Here is a 17,352-nt window from a genome sequence, read left to right on the forward strand (position 1 = left end):
CTAGGGACAGAGTTGATAAAAACCTGCTACAGCCCTGCAACTCTCAAGAGTTCTTTCCCTCCCATTCCCAAACATAAGCCATGAGTTATTGCTAGACTTGGTTTTTACATTTTATTATCTGGGGGAGGGGCAGTTAATGTGCCTGCCACAGTGTGGGATGAGGTCATTAGATGACAGCCTCTGTAAGTAGTAGTTCTCTCTCCACCATATGGGTCCTGCTCATTTTTAGTTTATTTTATTTGAGACAAGTTTTTCTGTGTAACCCTGGCTGTCCTAGAACCCACTCTGTAGACCAGGCTGGCCTCAAACTCACAAAAACCTGCCTGCTTTTGCCTCCCAAGTGCTGGGACTAAAGGCTTTTGCCACCACACCTGGCTGGTGTGATGTTCTAACTCTAACCCTTGGGAACTGAATATTCTTTCCCTTCAGGCCCCTGTCATACTGCACACGGAGATAAGTCACTGGATAAAGACACTCTCGGGGCTGGAGAGATGGCTCAGTGGTTAAGAGCACTGACCGCTCTTCCGGAGGACCTGGGTTCAATTCCCAGCACCCACATGGCAGCTCACAACTGTCTGACACTCCAGTTCCAGGGGATCTGACACCTTCACACTGATGCACATAAAATGAATCTAAAATAAATTATTAAAAAAAGACACTCTCATCAAGTCTGACAACCTAAGTTCAATCTTCAGAACCCATATAAAGGTGAAAGAAAAACATTGATTCCACAAAGTTCTCTTCTCACCTCTACGTGCAAGCATGAACATGAATAACTAAAAATGTTTCTTTAATTGCCAGGTGTGGTGGAGCACTAAGCACACAGAGGCAGCAGGATCTCTGGGTTCTAAGCCAGTTGGGAGTACAACAAGACATCATCTTAAAACATACATACACACCACAAACAACCACCACAAAATTATTTTCTCTGGGTGAGAAAAGATAACATACTTAGAATCCAGACTCATGAGCCCCTCACTAGGAACAGCGTCCCTTAATTATAAGCCCCTGGGACACATCAGGCAATACAAGAGGACGTGGTAGGGATATAATCTGCTCTACCTACCCCCATGGGTATGAAGCAGACAACAAAAACATTAACTCCAAGCTGGATTTTGTGGCAGGAACTATAATCACAGCACTAGGAAGGCTCTGGTCGGAGGACTTATCAGTTCAAGGCCAACCGAAATACATAAAAGCTCAAAAAAGCAACAATTATAACAACAAAACAAACTGAGATTCATATCAACATTCCAAAAAGCAACAACAAAATCTCAGGACTATTTGAGTTTCTTATTTTGTGAGTAAAAACACTCCAAAGAAAGTGAATACTAGACAATCCTATCTTAAAAAATAATTAGAACTCCAGAAGCTGAAGCTGCTATACAGCTGCACATTCAATTGCGGGCGTTTTGTGCTTGCAGTCATGAGGTGGAGAAAACTTGCTAGCCATGGTAAGGGAGGGAAAGTTATGGATTTAATCAAGCAAATGAAAAAAAAAACCTGAAAACTAAAAACAACTCCACAAAGAAAATAATGACGTGTATAACAAAAAATTATGCTTGGCCAGGAGGTCGTGGCTCACACCTTTAATCCCAGACTCGGAAGGCAGAGGCAGGCAGATCTCTGTAAATTTGAAGGCAGCTTGGTCTACAGAGTGAGTTTCAAGGCAGCCAGGAGAGAAATTTTGTCTCGAAAAAGAAGCAAACAAACAAAAAACACAAACAACCACAAAAAAAAGTGCTTAAACTGACCACTGTAAAAAAAACTACACGGTTGAAAAGCCAAAAATGCAAAGGACCCAGGTTCAATTCCCAGCACTCATAAAGTGGCTCACAACTGCCTGTAACTCCTGTTCTAGGGAACTTGATGCCTTCTTCTGACCTCCACGGGATGAGGCGCATAAATGGAGAACAGACATAAGTCCAAGTAAAACATTCATAAAATAAAAATAAAGATATGCAATTAAAAAAAGAAGGCCAAAAACTGTCTCCGCTGGGATGAGAGCCTCCAACAAACCAAAGATGTCCAAAGAGAAGCCCGTCTTCAGGGCCTTCCCCCTTCGCCGACCCCATAAAAGCTGGAAAAAAAACCGGCTCGGCTCAGGCCTTCGGTTTCCAGGCCCAGAACGACCTAACCGGACGTCTAGGAAGCCGACGCTGCCGCGATCCGTAGCTGTATCGAACCGGAAGGGGAGGAGTTCAACGGAAGTTGTTCACCGAGCCCGAAACTGGAACGGACCGCCGGAAGCCGCAGGTGCCAGAGGCCCGAGTCGCTAGCGTTGTGCTCTCGGAGGCGGAGGGAGGAGCGTACAACATGGCCGGGCTGGAGCTGCTCTCCGATCAGGGTTACCGGATAGACGGTCGGCGCGCGGGGGAGCTGCGCAAGATCCAAGCGCGTATGGGTGTGTTTGCGCAGGCTGACGGCTCGGCTTACATCGAACAGGGCAATACCAAGGCGTTGGCGGTAGTCTACGGACCTCACGAGGCGAGTAAGCGGCCGGGCGCGGGGCTCGGGGCTGCACGTCGCGGGAGTAGACCTAAACCTTACGGTTTAACTCCTCCCCGCAATGGGTGCTCTCATCATCTCCGAGGTGCCTCAGCCGGCCTGGAGAAGCTCCACTCACTCCCTCTTCTCTCAGCTCAATTACTATTCTGACGTCTTGGCGGGAAGAAAACTCCCAGGCCCCCTACCAACACTCTTCCTTGCTTTTCTGCATTTACTAATTACATCAACTTTACTGAGTCTTCGACGTTGCTTGTTTCTCTACTGGAACATAAACTCCCAAGACAGGGACGTTCGATGAAATTGTCTGCCTTTATTGCTGTCTCAGTTCTGTATCGGACTAGCAAAACACGCACATCGTACAGTTTGATTAGCATTTGAGAGTTCATTCTAGGCGGAAGCCAGGATGACGGTCAGGCATATAACACATGGGGGCCGACGATTGGTAGGGAGGGAGGCAACAGATCAAATAAAGTTGAGAGGTTACCAAAGGGGTGAGGACCCAGGGACACTGAGATTTTTTTTTTTACATGTAATGGAGAACCTCTGGAAGGTAAGTAAAATGTTAGTTGGTAGGTGACACGGATCAGATGTTTGTAAATGCGGTGGCCATAATAGGAATAATTTGGGACGAAATGAAGCAACTGTAGAACAAAGAGTTGCCTGCCAAAAGCGATATATGGCTTAGACTGAAAATCCTCCCTCCAGCTAGGATGTGGAAGCAAGAGTAGCAGCTGCTTTCTGAAGCACACGAGAGGAAGAGAAGCAGGAAGGTTGAGTCATTCAGAATGGATTGAGTGTGACCCAGGAGGTAGGCCTGGCTCATGCGTTCTTTTCACCTCCAGATCCGAGGCTCCCGGTCTCGAGCCTTGCCTGACCGGGCCCTAGTGAACTGTCAGTATAGTTCAGCAACCTTCAGCACAGGTGAGCGCAAGCGAAGGCCCCATGGGGACCGGAAGTCTTGTGAGATGGGGCTGCAATTACGCCAGACCTTCGAGGCAGCCATCCTCACACAGCTGCACCCACGCTCTCAGATTGACATCTATGTGCAGGTGAGTTACCTGCAGCCTCACCCCCCACCCCCCACCCCGCACAAGGGGTGGGGCTCAGATATGAGGTGGGTTGAGATGTGGGTCTAAGGTCCTGATGCCCCTGCAGGTGTTGCAAGCAGATGGTGGAACCTATGCAGCATGCGTGAATGCAGCTACGCTAGCAGTGATGGATGCTGGGATACCCATGCGGGACTTTGTATGTGCCTGTTCAGCTGGCTTTGTTGATGGCACAGCCCTAGCGGACCTCAGCCACGTGGAGGAAGCAGCTGGAGGGCCCCAGCTAGCCCTGGCCCTGCTGCCAGCCTCGGGCCAGATTGCACTGCTTGAGATGGATTCGAGGCTACATGAAGACCACTTGGAACAAGTGCTGGAGGCTGCTGCCCAGGCAGCCCGAGACGTGCACACTCTGCTAGATCGTGTAGTCCGGCAGCATGTGCAGGAGGCCTCTATCTTACTGGGGGACTGAGTGCCAACAACCCCATCCAGAATAAAAGCCTGTTCCTCTGCTGAACGCACCTTATTGTACAGCCCTTCAGAATAGCTCAGAGCCCCGCAGAGCAGAGTGTGAACTGCTGTCCCTAAGTGGAGAGAGCATCTGTGCTAGGACGAGCAAGAGTGCCCAAGCCCTCACGCTAAGGGATGTGTATGTTCACACAGCCCATCTGGGACCTGAGCACCAGGCTGAGGTGGAACGTGACTGGCCGTGGTTGCCCATCATAGAGATGGAAGGCTAGACTAATGCAGCAGTTTTTGACATGTCGGTTTCAACTCCTTTGGTGGTCAAATATGAGATATCTTCATTACAGATCATAACTAGCAAAATTATGGTGATGAAGTAGCAACAAAATAATTTTATGGTTGGGGTCATCATAACACGAGGAACTGTATTAAAGGGTTGAAGTATTAGGAAGGCTGAGAACCACTAGCCTGATGTCTCCTTTCCTCAGGAATCTCCTTGGGCCTTTTCTGCCACTTACCTTGGACTCTGAAAGGTTAACAAGCACTTTCTGCCTCTTTGGCATCTGTCCTTAGCTGTGACCCTTACCTCTGCACCCTTCTAGATAAACTGCCTTCATTCACCCCTCCATCTTCTGACCACTGATCCACCATGCCATGCCGGTGGCTCGTGGTTGGACAAAAACGATATGCTTTCCAGTTTGTAATCCACTCCCTTCCCTGTGGCCAGTGGTAGTATACCATCTTTCCAGTGCCCTTATTTGACCTTGACCTTGATTCTGGATCCACCACTTAGGTGAGCCCACTGTCGTCCTCCCCCTGCCCCCCCCCCCAGATGGTTTCTCTGTAGTTTTGGAGCCTATCCTGGCACTCGCTCTGTAGACCAGGCTGGCCTCGAACTCACAGAGATCCCCCTGCCTCTGCTTCCCGAGTGCTGGGATTGAAGGCGTGTGCCACCATTGCCCGGCAAACCATAGGACTGGTTCGAAGCCTGACAGTTCACGTGGGGCCCTTGTCAGAGAACACAGTCATCCACATTTGAGTTATCTTTCCGTCGCTCAAATTCTCCACCCACCTGCGTTACACAGCGTCTTCTCAGACTCCTGAGATAGCACACTATTGCTGCTCTATCTTCAGCTCTGCCAGGGTCCTGTCCTTTCAGAGGCTGCTCACCAGCTGGTCCATAGCCCCAGGTTCCAGTTCCGCCCTGTGTCGTGACCACATCCTGTAGCTGTCCGGCCTTCTGCAGTTTGAGCATGCGCAAAGCGTGGTTCCCAGCGGTTTCTCCCACTACCCTGCGTAGTGGCGTGACGGATCCTGGGACCGGAAGTAGGGCTGCACGGGGCGCCGGGTCTGACGGGAACCGTGCACGCTCGGAGGTCTCCGGTGGCGGCCTGAGCGGAGACCCCGCCCCGCCATGGGTCTCCTGTCGGACCCGGTGCGCCGGCGCGCGCTCGCCCGCTTCGTCTTGCGCCTCAACACTCCGCTCTGGTGAGGGCGGGCCAGGGGGCGGGACTCAAGGGAACCTGAGCTGTTGAGGGTCCGCTCGCGGCTACTCCAGGGGCCAGCCGCTCTATGCAGGGATCACTCAGACCCTGAGCTCTGAACTCTGGTCCCGATCCATCCCTGCTACAGCTGCTCGGGATCTTAATGGCTCGGGCCATGTCGTCGACCCCCTGGGAAAGTGATGGGAGCCACGAGCGGGCGTCCCAGGTCGGGCTAATTCCCGCGCCCCTCTGTGCTCTCTCTCAGCGTGCTGAGCTACGTGGCTGGCATCGCCTGGTTTTTGGCGCTGGCTTTCCCGCCGCTAACCCAGCGCACTTACATGTCGGAGAACGCCATGGGCTCCACCATGGTAGAGGAGCAGTTTGTAGGTGGAGACCGCGCCCGGAACTTTGCCCGGGATTTCGCTGCCCACCGTAAGAAGTCGGGGTGAGTGCCTAGTAGAGGGCTGGGGACTTCAGGGGCAGCCGAGACAGGGATCTCTGCTCAGAGGCTATCTTTGTGTCTCCAGGTCTCTGCCAGTGGCCTGGCTGGAGCGATCGATGCGATCCGTAGGGCTGGAGGTCTACACTCAGAGCTTCTACCGCAAACTGCCCTTTCCGGATGAGACCCACGAGCGCTATGTATTGAGGGAAAGGGGTGTGCTCGGGAGAAAAGCACTTTAGAAGGAAGGGTGGCTGGGTCGGGTGTCTTGTTGAAGTGCCCTGCAACCAAGAAACTCAGTGGGAGGGAGGGTCTGAAAACCTCTGGTGGTGAGCATTGTGGTGCCAGGAAAGGAGGCAGACTTCAGCCTGTTCCGTGTAGGGTCTACTGAGCCATTCCCACGCACTCTTTATGCAGATGGTGTCAGGTACCAATGTGTATGGCATCCTGCGGGCCCCACGTGCTGCCAGTACCGAGTCCCTGGTACTTACTGTGCCCTGTGGTCCAGACTCCACAAATAGCCAGGCTGTGGGGCTGCTGTTGGCACTTGCTGCCCATTTCCGAGGTGAGACCCTGGGGCTCTCTGGTCAGGGAGGGTTTGACCAATGTCCCAGGCCCTGCTGACCCTGCCTTTGGACTCTAGGGCAGATCTACTGGGCCAAAGACATAATCTTCCTGGTAACAGAGCATGATCTTCTGGGCACTGAGGCTTGGCTTGAAGCCTACCATGACATTAATGTTACAGGTAAGGGTTGCTCTAGTCTGGCTCTGGTCTCTCTCTGTGTCAGCTATCCTCACTAGTGCTCATTGCTTGCTCCTACAGGCATACAGTCGTCTCCCCTGCAGGGAAGGGCTGGAGCCATTCAGGCTGCTGTGGCCCTGGAACTAAGCAGTGATGTGGTCACCAGCCTCGATGTGACTGTGGAGGGACTCAATGGTCAGCTGCCCAACCTTGACCTGCTCAACCTCTTCCAGACCTTCTGCCAGAAAGGGGGGCTGTTATGTACACTCCAGGGCAAGGTGGGACCACCTGCTTGGGAGCATGGGGCCTGTGGTAAGGGGTGACTCTGATCCTGTGCCCATACCTCCAAAGCTGCAGCCCCAGGACTGGACATCACTCGAAGGACCATTGCAGGGTCTGCAGACCCTGCTACTCATGGTTCTGCGGCAGGCCTCTGGCCGGCCCCATGGCCCCCATGGCCTTTTCCTGAGGTACCGAGTAGAGGCCCTGACCCTGCGTGGCATCAATAGCTTCCGTCAATACAAGTATGATTTGGTGGCAGTGGGCAAGTAAGTCTCTGGACCCCTCTCCATGATGAAGCAGAGTCTAGCTGGGGTGAGGATGGCTGATCCTGACCTGGCTGTGCTCCGCAGGGCTCTGGAGGGCATGTTCCGCAAACTCAACCACCTCTTGGAGCGCCTGCACCAGTCATTCTTCTTCTACCTGCTGCCAGCCCTCTCCCGCTTCGTCTCCATCGGTCTCTACATGCCTGCCGCTGGCTTCCTGCTCCTGGTCCTTGGACTCAAGATATCCTCTACCCTCGTTCTCTCTGCTCACTTGCGGCCAGCCTCCAGTCCCTCTAACTATGAGCTGGGGATAGTCCTTCATCCTGCTGTGGGGGTGGGGAAGTGAGCCCGTGATCTCCCATCTAGCAAATCCCATCAAATGTCTTGTTGGGGTCCTTGACTTGGCCCATGCCCTGGAGCTGTGGATGCAGTTACATGAGGCAGGAGTGAACCCTGAGGAAGCTGGGAAGGCTCCTGGCCCTGGGTCTCCACCCTTGGCAGCACAGGTAATATTATACTCCATTGCTGTGACAGTTGGTTTCTGAAGTACCACATGGCCTCAGCTGGAGGGTTCCCACAAGTCCTTGAGGGGCTCCCCTATGCTTTTGGCTAACTCCAAGTTCCTATGTGCTCTGCAGGGCGTGGGCCTGGCCTCGCTTATGGCACCCCTACTGATCTCTCAGGCCATGGGTCTGGCCCTCTATGTCCTACCTGTGCTGGGCCAACATGTAGCTGCTCAGCATTTTCCAGTGGCTGAAGCTGAGGCTGTCGTGTTGACGCTGCTAGCGATTTATGTGGCTGGCCTAGCCCTTCCACACAACACCCACCGGTGAGCAGCTGGGCTGGACAGAGGGAGGTGCCCCCCTCCGCCAGATACTTAGATGGCTTCCGGATTACCCTTGAACTTCTCACCTTGTAGAGTGGTCAGCTCACAGGTCCCAGACAGGGGCTGGATGGCACTGAAGCTGGTGGCCCTGATCTACCTAGCCCTGCAGCTGGGTTGCATCGCTCTCACCAATTTCTCCCTGGGCTTCCTGCTGGCCGCCACCATGGTCCCGGCTGCTGCACTCACCAAGCCCCATGGACCCCGGTATGTGTTGATCAACTTCTTCTCTACCAGAACCTTTACCCCTCATCAGAGCTAACCCTCATCCATTCAGTTCTTGGCTTTCACCATGATCGTACTTAAATGTTGCCCTTCCTCCCAGGCCACTCTATGCTGCCCTCCTGGTGGTGACAAGCCCAGCAGTCACACTCCTTGGTAGCCTGTTCCTGTGGCGAGAACTACAGGAGGTACCGCTGTCTCTGGCAGAGGGCTGGCAACTCTTCCTGACAGCACTGGCCCAAGGCGTGCTGGAGCACTACACCTATGGCGCCCTCCTCTTCCCAATACTGGCCTTGGGTCTGTATCCCTGCTGGCTGCTCTTCTGGAATGTTCTCTTCTGGAAGTAAGATCTCTGGAGCAGAGATCCCCACGCCTCCGTTCTACCTCCTCCGTGGGAAATAAACAAGATCTCTGTTTCTGTTCTTTGGGACCCTGGCCCTCTATCTACTCAGAGACCCTAGCAGTTGGCTAGGCATTCCTCCTCAGCTCTCCGGAGGAGCCACCCCAGTGCTCCTCTCCTGATGGCTGGAGTAGGAGCCTGGCCCCATCAGCATCTGGAGGAGAGCCTCAAGTGCAGAGCCACCCCCACCTTCACACACAGTCCTGCAGGGTGGGTACCCGGGTACCAGTGCAGTGCTCCTCAGTGCTGTGCTAGAAATAATTTGTGGCAGCCAGGGTTTGAGGGTCTGACAGGAACTGAGGCACCCAGAGACCACGCAGCACCATCTTTGGTCTGCGTTAAGACAAGCTGGAGGCTTGGGGTTTAGGCCATGTTTCCAGCCAAAGCTAGAATTTTAGTGTGGGCTATATATGGAGTAGGAGGAACACCAGGCTCCACTTACACTAGCACAAGCCAAGGTGAGGAGCCCACTAGAGGCAGAACTCGAAGTCTGGCTAGTACCCAGAAACAATAGACTAAGGCCAGCACAGAAGATGGCAGGTCAGGACAGAATCCTGAGAAGGAACCGTAGTACGTTTTGTGGAAGAAGGAAAGAATGATGTGATGTCATTGGTGATGTCCGGATGTGTCGGAAACTGTGGGGCCTTACACAGCTGCTCTACCCAAGAAGGCTGGAGAGTCCACTCAGACCCTTGTGGACGCCTCTCTGATGGGGCCTGGCTTCTCAATATTGGTTCCTTTTGGCCTTTGTGATTCTCAAATTCTTTTTCACTTGGAGCCAAAGTTCAGTAGGTAAAGTCAACTGCTGCTGGTCTGACAACCTGACTTGATCCTAGGGACCCACATGGTGGAAAGTGAGGGCCAGCTCCCTCTGACCATTCGTGCACTGTGACATGCATATAGCTATATACACAAAAAAATTTTTTAAATTTTAAAGTTTCTTTAGGGAGGAGATAATGGAGGGGAAATTGCAGTCAGGATGTAATGTATGCGAGAAGAATAAATAAAAAATAAAAATTTCTTTGGGATCCCCTGTGGACACCATTGGGACACTACCTGGGCAGGGGCCTATGGATTACATATAGAGGGAATGTGTGAGAACCCATTGTGGCAAGTAGCCTTGTAATTGAGTCCAGTTTCTTACCCTTAAGGCCCTTCTCCAACCCTGCTTGCTTCCAGTCTCTGCCCTCAGGAGTGCTACATCCTGGGTACATCGTAGGCCTTGCTCTATGTAGTTACGTAGGAAACCTTGTCTGTGTGCCTTTTGTCTTTGAACTGTCATCTGGTACAAAATTCCCCTCCCTGCATTTTGGCTGGTTTTGGCCTCAGCTGTCTTTAACAGAATGTTAGCAGTCACTTAAAACACAAGTGGACATATATTTATTTAGGGAACATACACAGGAAGAAAGCTAAACCATCATTTCACATGCGTTCTGAACATATCTAGAGTGTTTCTCATCTACATGAATGTTGAACAGTAAAATAAACGTTTGTTTGGGAGGTATAAATTTGTCGTGATTTTCACTAATGTATACATTTTCCCTCAAAATGTGAGGTGTAGGCATGGTGACATGGCTATAATAATCTTAACCCTCTTCTGTGCAAAAACAGAGTGACCGTGAGATTGAGGCCAAACAATAGGGGAAGCAGTGCAGTGGACAAGATGATATATTCATATGGTCCTAGCTACTTGGAAGGCCTTAATGCAAGCGGATTACAAGACCCTTGTAGTTTGAGGCAAGTTTGGGCAACATAGGAAAACACTGTCAAAACATGTCATGCCTGTAATCCTAACACACATCTTGAGGCTGGCGTATTCTGAGCCTGGCCTGTGTCTTTGATACCCATAAAGGGTATAAAGGTATAATTGAGACGTGACAGGAAGAGGTGTAAAGGCCGAGATGTGTCCTGTGGGGGCTGGCACAGTTGTACTTGCCCCTTGACATTCCATTTTGCCTTTTTTAGTTTAGAATCCAACTTGGATGTCACCAGATCACCCTGAATGAAACTACTAGGCCTACTCAGTGGGACACAGTCATGGTGTGTTATGGCTAGAGGGGTGGAAATAAGGGCACCTTCAGAGAAGAGTCCTTCCCCAGAGAGACCACTCTTTGGCCCACTTTTGCTTTCTGAAGTTACGGTTGGAACACAAGTCTGAAAGTTGGGACATAGTGTACTGCTGGGGTGGAGGTGGGTGCGGTGGGTGACAGCAGGGTGCTCTAGATTCCTGAACAAGGCCTAGCTTGGGGAGAGGAACAAATTCTACCTTGTATGTGGTGATTCCTAACTAATTATCACTCAGTAGGAAGTACAGTTTATTTAAAGACCCATAGGGTGCAAGCTGAGCAAGTTTAGAAATATTGGGTTTTGGGGATAATAGCTATAAGGAAAGCTTAACTCTGGTGTATCCCCATACTGAGAACGGAGACTGGGATCATGAGAACTTACATGGAAAACGTGTGTGTTTTTGTGTGTGTGTGTGTGTGTGTGTGTGTGTGTGTGTGTGTGTGTAACTCACAAATCACATAACTATGTCCTGGATTTTATTTATTTTGTTTTGTTTTGACTTTTTGGTTATGGGCCTAGCTTTTATTTGCTCTTTGAGACAGTCTCCAACTCCCTATACAGCCGAGCCTTGAATTCCTGCTCCTGCATCTATCTCCCAATCCACAGACCACTGTTCTGGAACCTGGAGATAGAAACATTAGCCAAAGCTCTTGGATCCCCACTAGAGTATACCTAGGTAGCTGCATCTGAGTAATCCAGAGGTAACGGGGAAGTTAGAGATATCACTTGATTCCAGCTTATTGTTTAATCAGAGATCTTATTGGATGTGTCATATAATTGCAAGGACTTGGGGAGGTGTTCTCATTTGGTTACTGCTAGCCTTCACATACCAGGGTATTAGCACTACAGAAACTGTTTTCCTTTTTTCCCCCCAGCAAGGTTCCAGCATAAAGCCAAGCAAAGGCAGGATATTCATTTGCTGAATGGGGAGAGAGGAGGGGAGTAAGGAGGAAAGAGTTCAGGAAGGAAATCCCAGAAAGAGACTAAGGGCCATCCTCAGCAGCCACATTCTGAGTCCCCACTAAACCCAGAAAACCAGGGGAGATGGGAGAGGTACCAGGGGGTCAACTCTGCACTAATGTTTGTGGGAACCTGGATTCTCTTGTTCAGTGCTTTTATTTTTCTGCCTGTGTTTCCTGAGTGCTTGCTCTCAGCAGAGGACAGGTAGGACAGCAGGCATTTTGATGATAGCTGGCCTTCTAGGCAAGATGTATCCTTGAGACGACAGTAACAGTTTCCTGCACTGCAAGGATGGCCTCTCTAGTCCAAGACCTGAACAGAAAGGAACTGGCTATGGAATGGAGCAGAGGAGAGATCAACAAGGTCCTGCGGGAAGTGAGCTGCCTGAAAAACTGGGAAGCCCATGCTGCTGCACAGCAAAGGACATGTGCTGGAGGGGACAAACTAATGCCATGGGACCGCCTTCAGCCAATGGCCTTTGGGATGCTGGCCCACTTTGGGTGTGATCTTTGGTACTATAAGTGCAGAGGTAGGGGCGTGAGTGAGCCCCTTGGCTGCTGGATTCAGTTCCTGTTTGCCTCTCATGCAGAGGACTGCTGATCTGTGGGTCTACGCCTAAATAAAGAGACCTTTATTATACTCCATTCCGAGCTAGTGTGGGACAACTTTATTATAATCAACTACACCTGGTGTCTACATGGGTTGGAGCAGGGTAGAGCACGGACCCGGGACAGCTCAGAAGGTCTGCGACCCTGGCCCGCATGGCTTAAAACCTCTGCACCTGAGCAACATGGCAATTTCCCCACAGCCTACCCACCCACGCAGCTTTCCCGCTTACAAACTGGCTTTCCAGTTTGGGTTTGCGGCTTGCAAGCTCTGGGTTCCTAGATGTTCTGGCCACCAAAAAAGCCTCTCTGAGTATGGAATTAATTGTTCTTCACCCGATACTGTTTAAGCCGCCACTACAGCAGATCCAAGCGAGACTGTTCACAGGGTCCCTGGTCCATTTCTCCACCAAAAGCCCACAACCTCGACACCTGCTGGCCAGTAAAATATTATACCTTCAGCAATTTACCAAAAACTCATAACGGTTAATAATAAATAAATAAATGTAAACATTGTATAATGACAGACAATTTCACCACCCAGGAATTTAATAACCTTTTTTTCTTTCTACTCTGGATGGTATTCTACAAGCATTATGTGTTTTTTCTGGTATGCCCATTTTTGTGATAATCGGACTTAGCTTTATTCTTCATGTTATATCCTTTCAGAAATGGTTTGATAACAAAGTCAAGAATGAGGCACTTTGCAGACTAAGAATGAACAGCTAGCTGACAGGGTTTATTTATACTATTGAAAATCAAAAGCTAGCTGAAAAATTAATGCCATTAAAAAGGATAACATCAATTTGACAGGCAAAATTCAAATCTTATAAAAGGGTGCTAAAAATGTCTAAAAGAATTCATACTGTTAAAATTGACAATCAAAATCTGTCAAAAATTTATGATAAGTTACCAGATAGAGTATCTCTCTGGGAGAATGGAAACATTTGGGAAGGGGTTTTGCTCTTGTTTTCACAGGAGAAGAAAGGCTATGGATAACATCAAAATTAATAAAGATTCAGTTTGAAAAAGAGAAACCTCTTGAGAAAGAGAAATGACAGCTCATCTACAGAGGTGACAATCATGACACTGGGTCATACAGTACTTGTGTCAACTGCCAAACTATTTTTCAAATGAGTTAAATCACCTTAGGTTCCCACCAGAACCGTCTTATGACTCCAATTTCTCTACATATTGTGTTGGTTAAATGAGACTGGCCCCCAGAGGCTCATGTATTTAAATAGTTGATCCCTAGTTGGTGGAACTGTCATGGGAAGGATCAGAAGGCCTGGCCTTATTGGAGCTGTATCATTGGAGGTGGGTTTTGAGGTTTCAAAAGCTCAGGTCAGACCCAGTCACTGCCTCTCTGCCTCCAGCTCTCAGATTAGGACATGACCTCTCAGCTCTGCTCTGCACCATGCATGTTGTCTGCCGCCCTGCTTCCCACCCTCTGAGACTGCAAGCAAGCCCCCAATTAAATGTTTTCTTTTGAGTTGCCTTGGTCATGGTGTCTCTTCACAGCAATAGAAAACTAAGCCACTGATCAGCACTTGGTCACTATCCGTTTTGTTGCTTACAGCAAAGTTTAGTGGGTATGAAATTCCACTAAGTTGGCTTATATTTCTGAATCTAAGGCAGGATTTCCATGGGACTAATTCTAATAATTTCCAATTTATAGGTCAGGCTTTCTTATTTCTTGAAAACTGATATATCCGGGCTGGAGAGATGGCTCAGTGGTTAAGAGCCGCTCTTCCAGAGGTCCTGAGTTCAATTCCCAGGAACCACATGGTGGCTCACAGCCATCCATAATGAGATCTGGTGCCCTCTTCTGGCCTGCAGGCAGACATTCAGGCAGATTACTTTATACATGATAAATAATAAAGAAGATAGATATATCAGATAAATTGTTTCATGTGGTCACACTCATCTTTAGAGTCACCCTAAAAGTAATGGCAAAGAAATTTCTGAAGTGCAGAGCTCCAAACCACCCACACATGTTACCAATTTGGATTTTTTTAAAAAGAAGCGCCAATGCCTGGGCGATCAAAGGCAGTTTACATCCAGAGGGAGCCGCGGCTTTGTGATGGACAGCAAATCGTGGGGTATGTTCTCAGTGAGGAAGTCGAGTTTATATATGGAGTTTGTATGAAAGCTTAAAAGGAATTTGGTCAGGGAGAGTTTCTACGCCCGGTCGCCACTACAGTCGCCGCACTAGGCCTGGACGGGCGAGCGACTTTTATTAGATCTCTGGGAGCCTGCGAGAGACTCAACTGGAGGGGAGGGATCCACGGAGTCATGGTGAAGAACCTGGGACTATAGTAAAGAAACTCGCCGGCTGCAACGACGGACGTAACGAGAAAGAAAGAGCAAACACAAACAACAACAAAACAGATGTTGTTACTGCAATGAGAGTCGCGGCCAGGCTCAGCGGTAATTTCCCAGTGGACTAGAAGAGCTGGACAAGGGCAGCCCTGGACCTCTGATGGACAGTTCCCGAACCAGCTCCGCCTGGACCCGCCCACTGCCTTGTCTCGCGCGGTCTGAGTTCTCGTCCGCCCGCACGGGCCGACGGGAACGGCGGCCGCACTAAAGAGGGCCGACATGGCGGCAGCGGCAGCTTCGCTTCGCCGGTCGGTGCTGGGTCCCCGGGGCGTGGGGCTTCCAGGTGCAAATGCTCCGGGCCTGCTGGGCGGCGCGCGGTCCCGGCATCTTCCATTACGGACACCGCAGGTGAGTACTGGCGCGGGCCTTGGCCACCGCGCGCCCCTCAGCCCTGAAGGTCACGGCGGGGAGGCTCCGGGTGCGCGCGGGCATCGGTCCCCCACGTACCTCCTACGACTCGGCAGGGTCCCCACTGACGGGCCGGCGCACTCGGGAAGCCAGGCTGGGTGCCCACGCCTCGGAGCGACAGGGCACGCTGGTCTGATCCCACGGTCCGGCTGTGGTGGGGTCGGGACGGGAGATTGCTGCAAAGGGCTCGCCCAGAACGACTCCCGAAGCCAGCTGTCTAGACCTGGCTGATGGCCTGAAGTGACCCCAGCCTGACCTCAGCCGGCTGCGGGTGACCTTGGTCTGCTGCCGCACTCTTGGTCACTTAGGCCTGTCTCCCGGTTCATGCTCCGAGAGCATTCCTCACCTGCTCTACAAAGCCGAGCTGTGGCTGAGGAGTCGGCTGCACTAAGGGATGCGGCAGACAGAGGGCCTCTGGCGCTCTGCGGGCGGTGGCTAGTGCTGGGTGGCTGAGCGGAAGAAATGGGCGCCCATTCAGATCCCCAGGTGGGCGGGTGGGGTCTTGGCAGGTGCTGAGCGGGGCTCTTGCAGGCAGTGTCCTTGTCCTCGAAGTCTGGCCCCTCCCGGGGCCGGAAGGTGATGCTGTCAGCGTTGGGCATGCTGGCTGCTGGGGGTGCAGGGCTAGCTGTGGCTCTGCATACTGCTGTGAGTGCCAGTGACCTGGAGCTGCACCCCCCCAGCTACCCATGGTCTCACCGTGGCCTCCTCTCCTCCTTGGACCACACCAGGTGGGTGTGTAGTGGCGGGGTTGGGGGTGGACGTTTCTGGGTGAACGGGAATCTTAAGTTTCTCTCATCCTTTTTCTCTGTAGCATCCGTAGGGGTTTCCAGGTATACAAGCAGGTGTGCTCTTCCTGCCACAGCATGGATTATGTGGCTTACCGCCATCTGGTGGGAGTGTGCTACACGGAGGAGGAAGCGAAGGCGCTGGCTGAGGAGGTGTGGGGCCAAGAGAAGGTGGAGGATACAGGGATTGGGTCTTCTACTGTGAGGGATTGAAGGACTGTAATGGGAATTTTGGTGTCAGGTGCAAGTCCAGGATGGCCCTAATGAAGATGGGGAGATGTTCATGAGGCCTGGGAAGCTGTCTGACTATTTTCCAAAACCATACCCCAACCCTGAGGCTGCCAGAGCTGCTAACAATGGAGCCTTACCCCCAGACCTCAGCTACATCGTGCGAGCTAGGTACATGGGCTGCCCTTAGTGCAGGGCTACAAACAGGGAGGGAAATTAGCCTTGTGGTAAGGACTGAGCCACGGGTCTGCTTCTAGGCATGGTGGTGAAGACTATGTATTCTCCTTGCTCACTGGGTACTGTGAGCCCCCCACTGGGGTGTCATTGCGAGAAGGCCTGTACTTCAACCCTTACTTTCCTGGCCAGGCCATTGGCATGGCTCCTCCCATCTACAATGAAGTCTTGGAGTATGATGATGGTGAGTGTCCTTGACCATGGGTCCTTTCCTATTCCCAGCAAGCTTCCCTTATATTCCTGGGTCTAGAGGTCTGTTCTCCTCTTACCTGCAATGTTTGTTGACTGTACATAACTAAAAAGGCTTTGGGAACAACTTCATAGTCCTGTAGGGTTCCTATCCTTTTAAAGCCTTGTAATGGACAGTCCCTGCCTCTTTGGAGCACAGTGCACAGAGGGTTGCCCTGGATTGGCACAAGCCCCCAAAGGTAGCTCTCACCATTTGTCCTTGGCCCAGGCACCCCAGCTACCATGTCGCAAATAGCCAAGGATGTCGCCACTTTCCTTCGATGGGCATCGGAGCCAGAACATGACCATCGGAAACGCATGGGGCTCAAGGTGAAGGGTTGGGAAGGGTCACAGTGGGCATAGGGAAGGGGTCTTTCCTGTCTACCTTTTCTGAACTTGCTTTGTTCCCAGATGTTGTTGATGATGGGCTTGCTGCTGCCCCTGACCTATGCCATGAAGCGGCATAAGTGGTCAGTCCTGAAGAGTCGAAAGTTGGCATACCGGCCACCCAAGTGACCCTGTCCAATATCTACTTGTCATCTTGCCTGAACAAGCCCTCAGCAGTCCAGGAACAGTCCTAGGCCTTTCAGGCCTAGCCCCTTTTCATCTGATACACGGAAATGGGGTAGGAGACCAGACTCTTGCTTCTGATCTTCCTTCAGCCCTCATTGTGGGAATAAATTAAGTTTCTCAACATACACATTTTAGCTATTCAATGACTGAA

General features: G+C 51.1%; 4 protein-coding genes across 4 annotated transcripts in view; 3 read left to right on the plus strand and 1 right to left on the minus strand.

The window, feature by feature from the left end:
- The window catches only part of Oplah (5-oxoprolinase, ATP-hydrolysing), a 28,992-nt gene extending 23,767 nt beyond the window's left edge, over positions 1-5,225 (minus strand). Inside the window, exon 1 of the mRNA XM_075959627.1 lies at positions 5,089-5,225. The gene's annotated coding sequence lies outside the window, so the exon portion shown is untranslated. The remainder of the gene's footprint in view (positions 1-5,088) is intronic.
- On the plus strand, positions 2,239-4,064 carry Exosc4 (exosome component 4). The gene is made up of 3 exons (XM_075959632.1): positions 2,239-2,487; positions 3,351-3,557; positions 3,664-4,064. Exons 1-3 carry the CDS (start codon positions 2,317-2,319, stop codon positions 4,021-4,023), a joined length of 738 nt encoding a protein of 245 aa, XP_075815747.1. The 5' UTR covers positions 2,239-2,316; the 3' UTR covers positions 4,024-4,064.
- Positions 5,226-5,370: 145 nt separating the features above from the next.
- Gpaa1 (glycosylphosphatidylinositol anchor attachment 1) lies at positions 5,371-8,754 on the plus strand. Its single transcript, XM_075959628.1, has 12 exons — positions 5,371-5,504; positions 5,766-5,945; positions 6,028-6,139; positions 6,357-6,504; positions 6,583-6,684; positions 6,763-6,959; positions 7,033-7,229; positions 7,314-7,467; positions 7,637-7,732; positions 7,865-8,055; positions 8,146-8,316; positions 8,435-8,754. Exons 1-12 carry the CDS (start codon positions 5,431-5,433, stop codon positions 8,676-8,678), a joined length of 1,866 nt encoding a protein of 621 aa, XP_075815743.1. The 5' UTR covers positions 5,371-5,430; the 3' UTR covers positions 8,679-8,754.
- Positions 8,755-14,918: 6,164 nt separating this feature from the next.
- On the plus strand, positions 14,919-17,326 carry Cyc1 (cytochrome c1). Its single transcript, XM_075959634.1, has 7 exons — positions 14,919-15,093; positions 15,685-15,881; positions 15,965-16,091; positions 16,180-16,337; positions 16,424-16,584; positions 16,858-16,958; positions 17,040-17,326. Exons 1-7 carry the CDS (start codon positions 14,965-14,967, stop codon positions 17,142-17,144), a joined length of 978 nt encoding a protein of 325 aa, XP_075815749.1. The 5' UTR covers positions 14,919-14,964; the 3' UTR covers positions 17,145-17,326.
- Positions 17,327-17,352: the final 26 nt, after the last annotated feature.

The sequence above is a fragment of the Microtus pennsylvanicus genome, chromosome 2 (genome assembly GCF_037038515.1).
Source record: "Microtus pennsylvanicus isolate mMicPen1 chromosome 2, mMicPen1.hap1, whole genome shotgun sequence".
Classification (NCBI taxonomy): Eukaryota; Metazoa; Chordata; class Mammalia; order Rodentia; family Cricetidae; genus Microtus; species Microtus pennsylvanicus.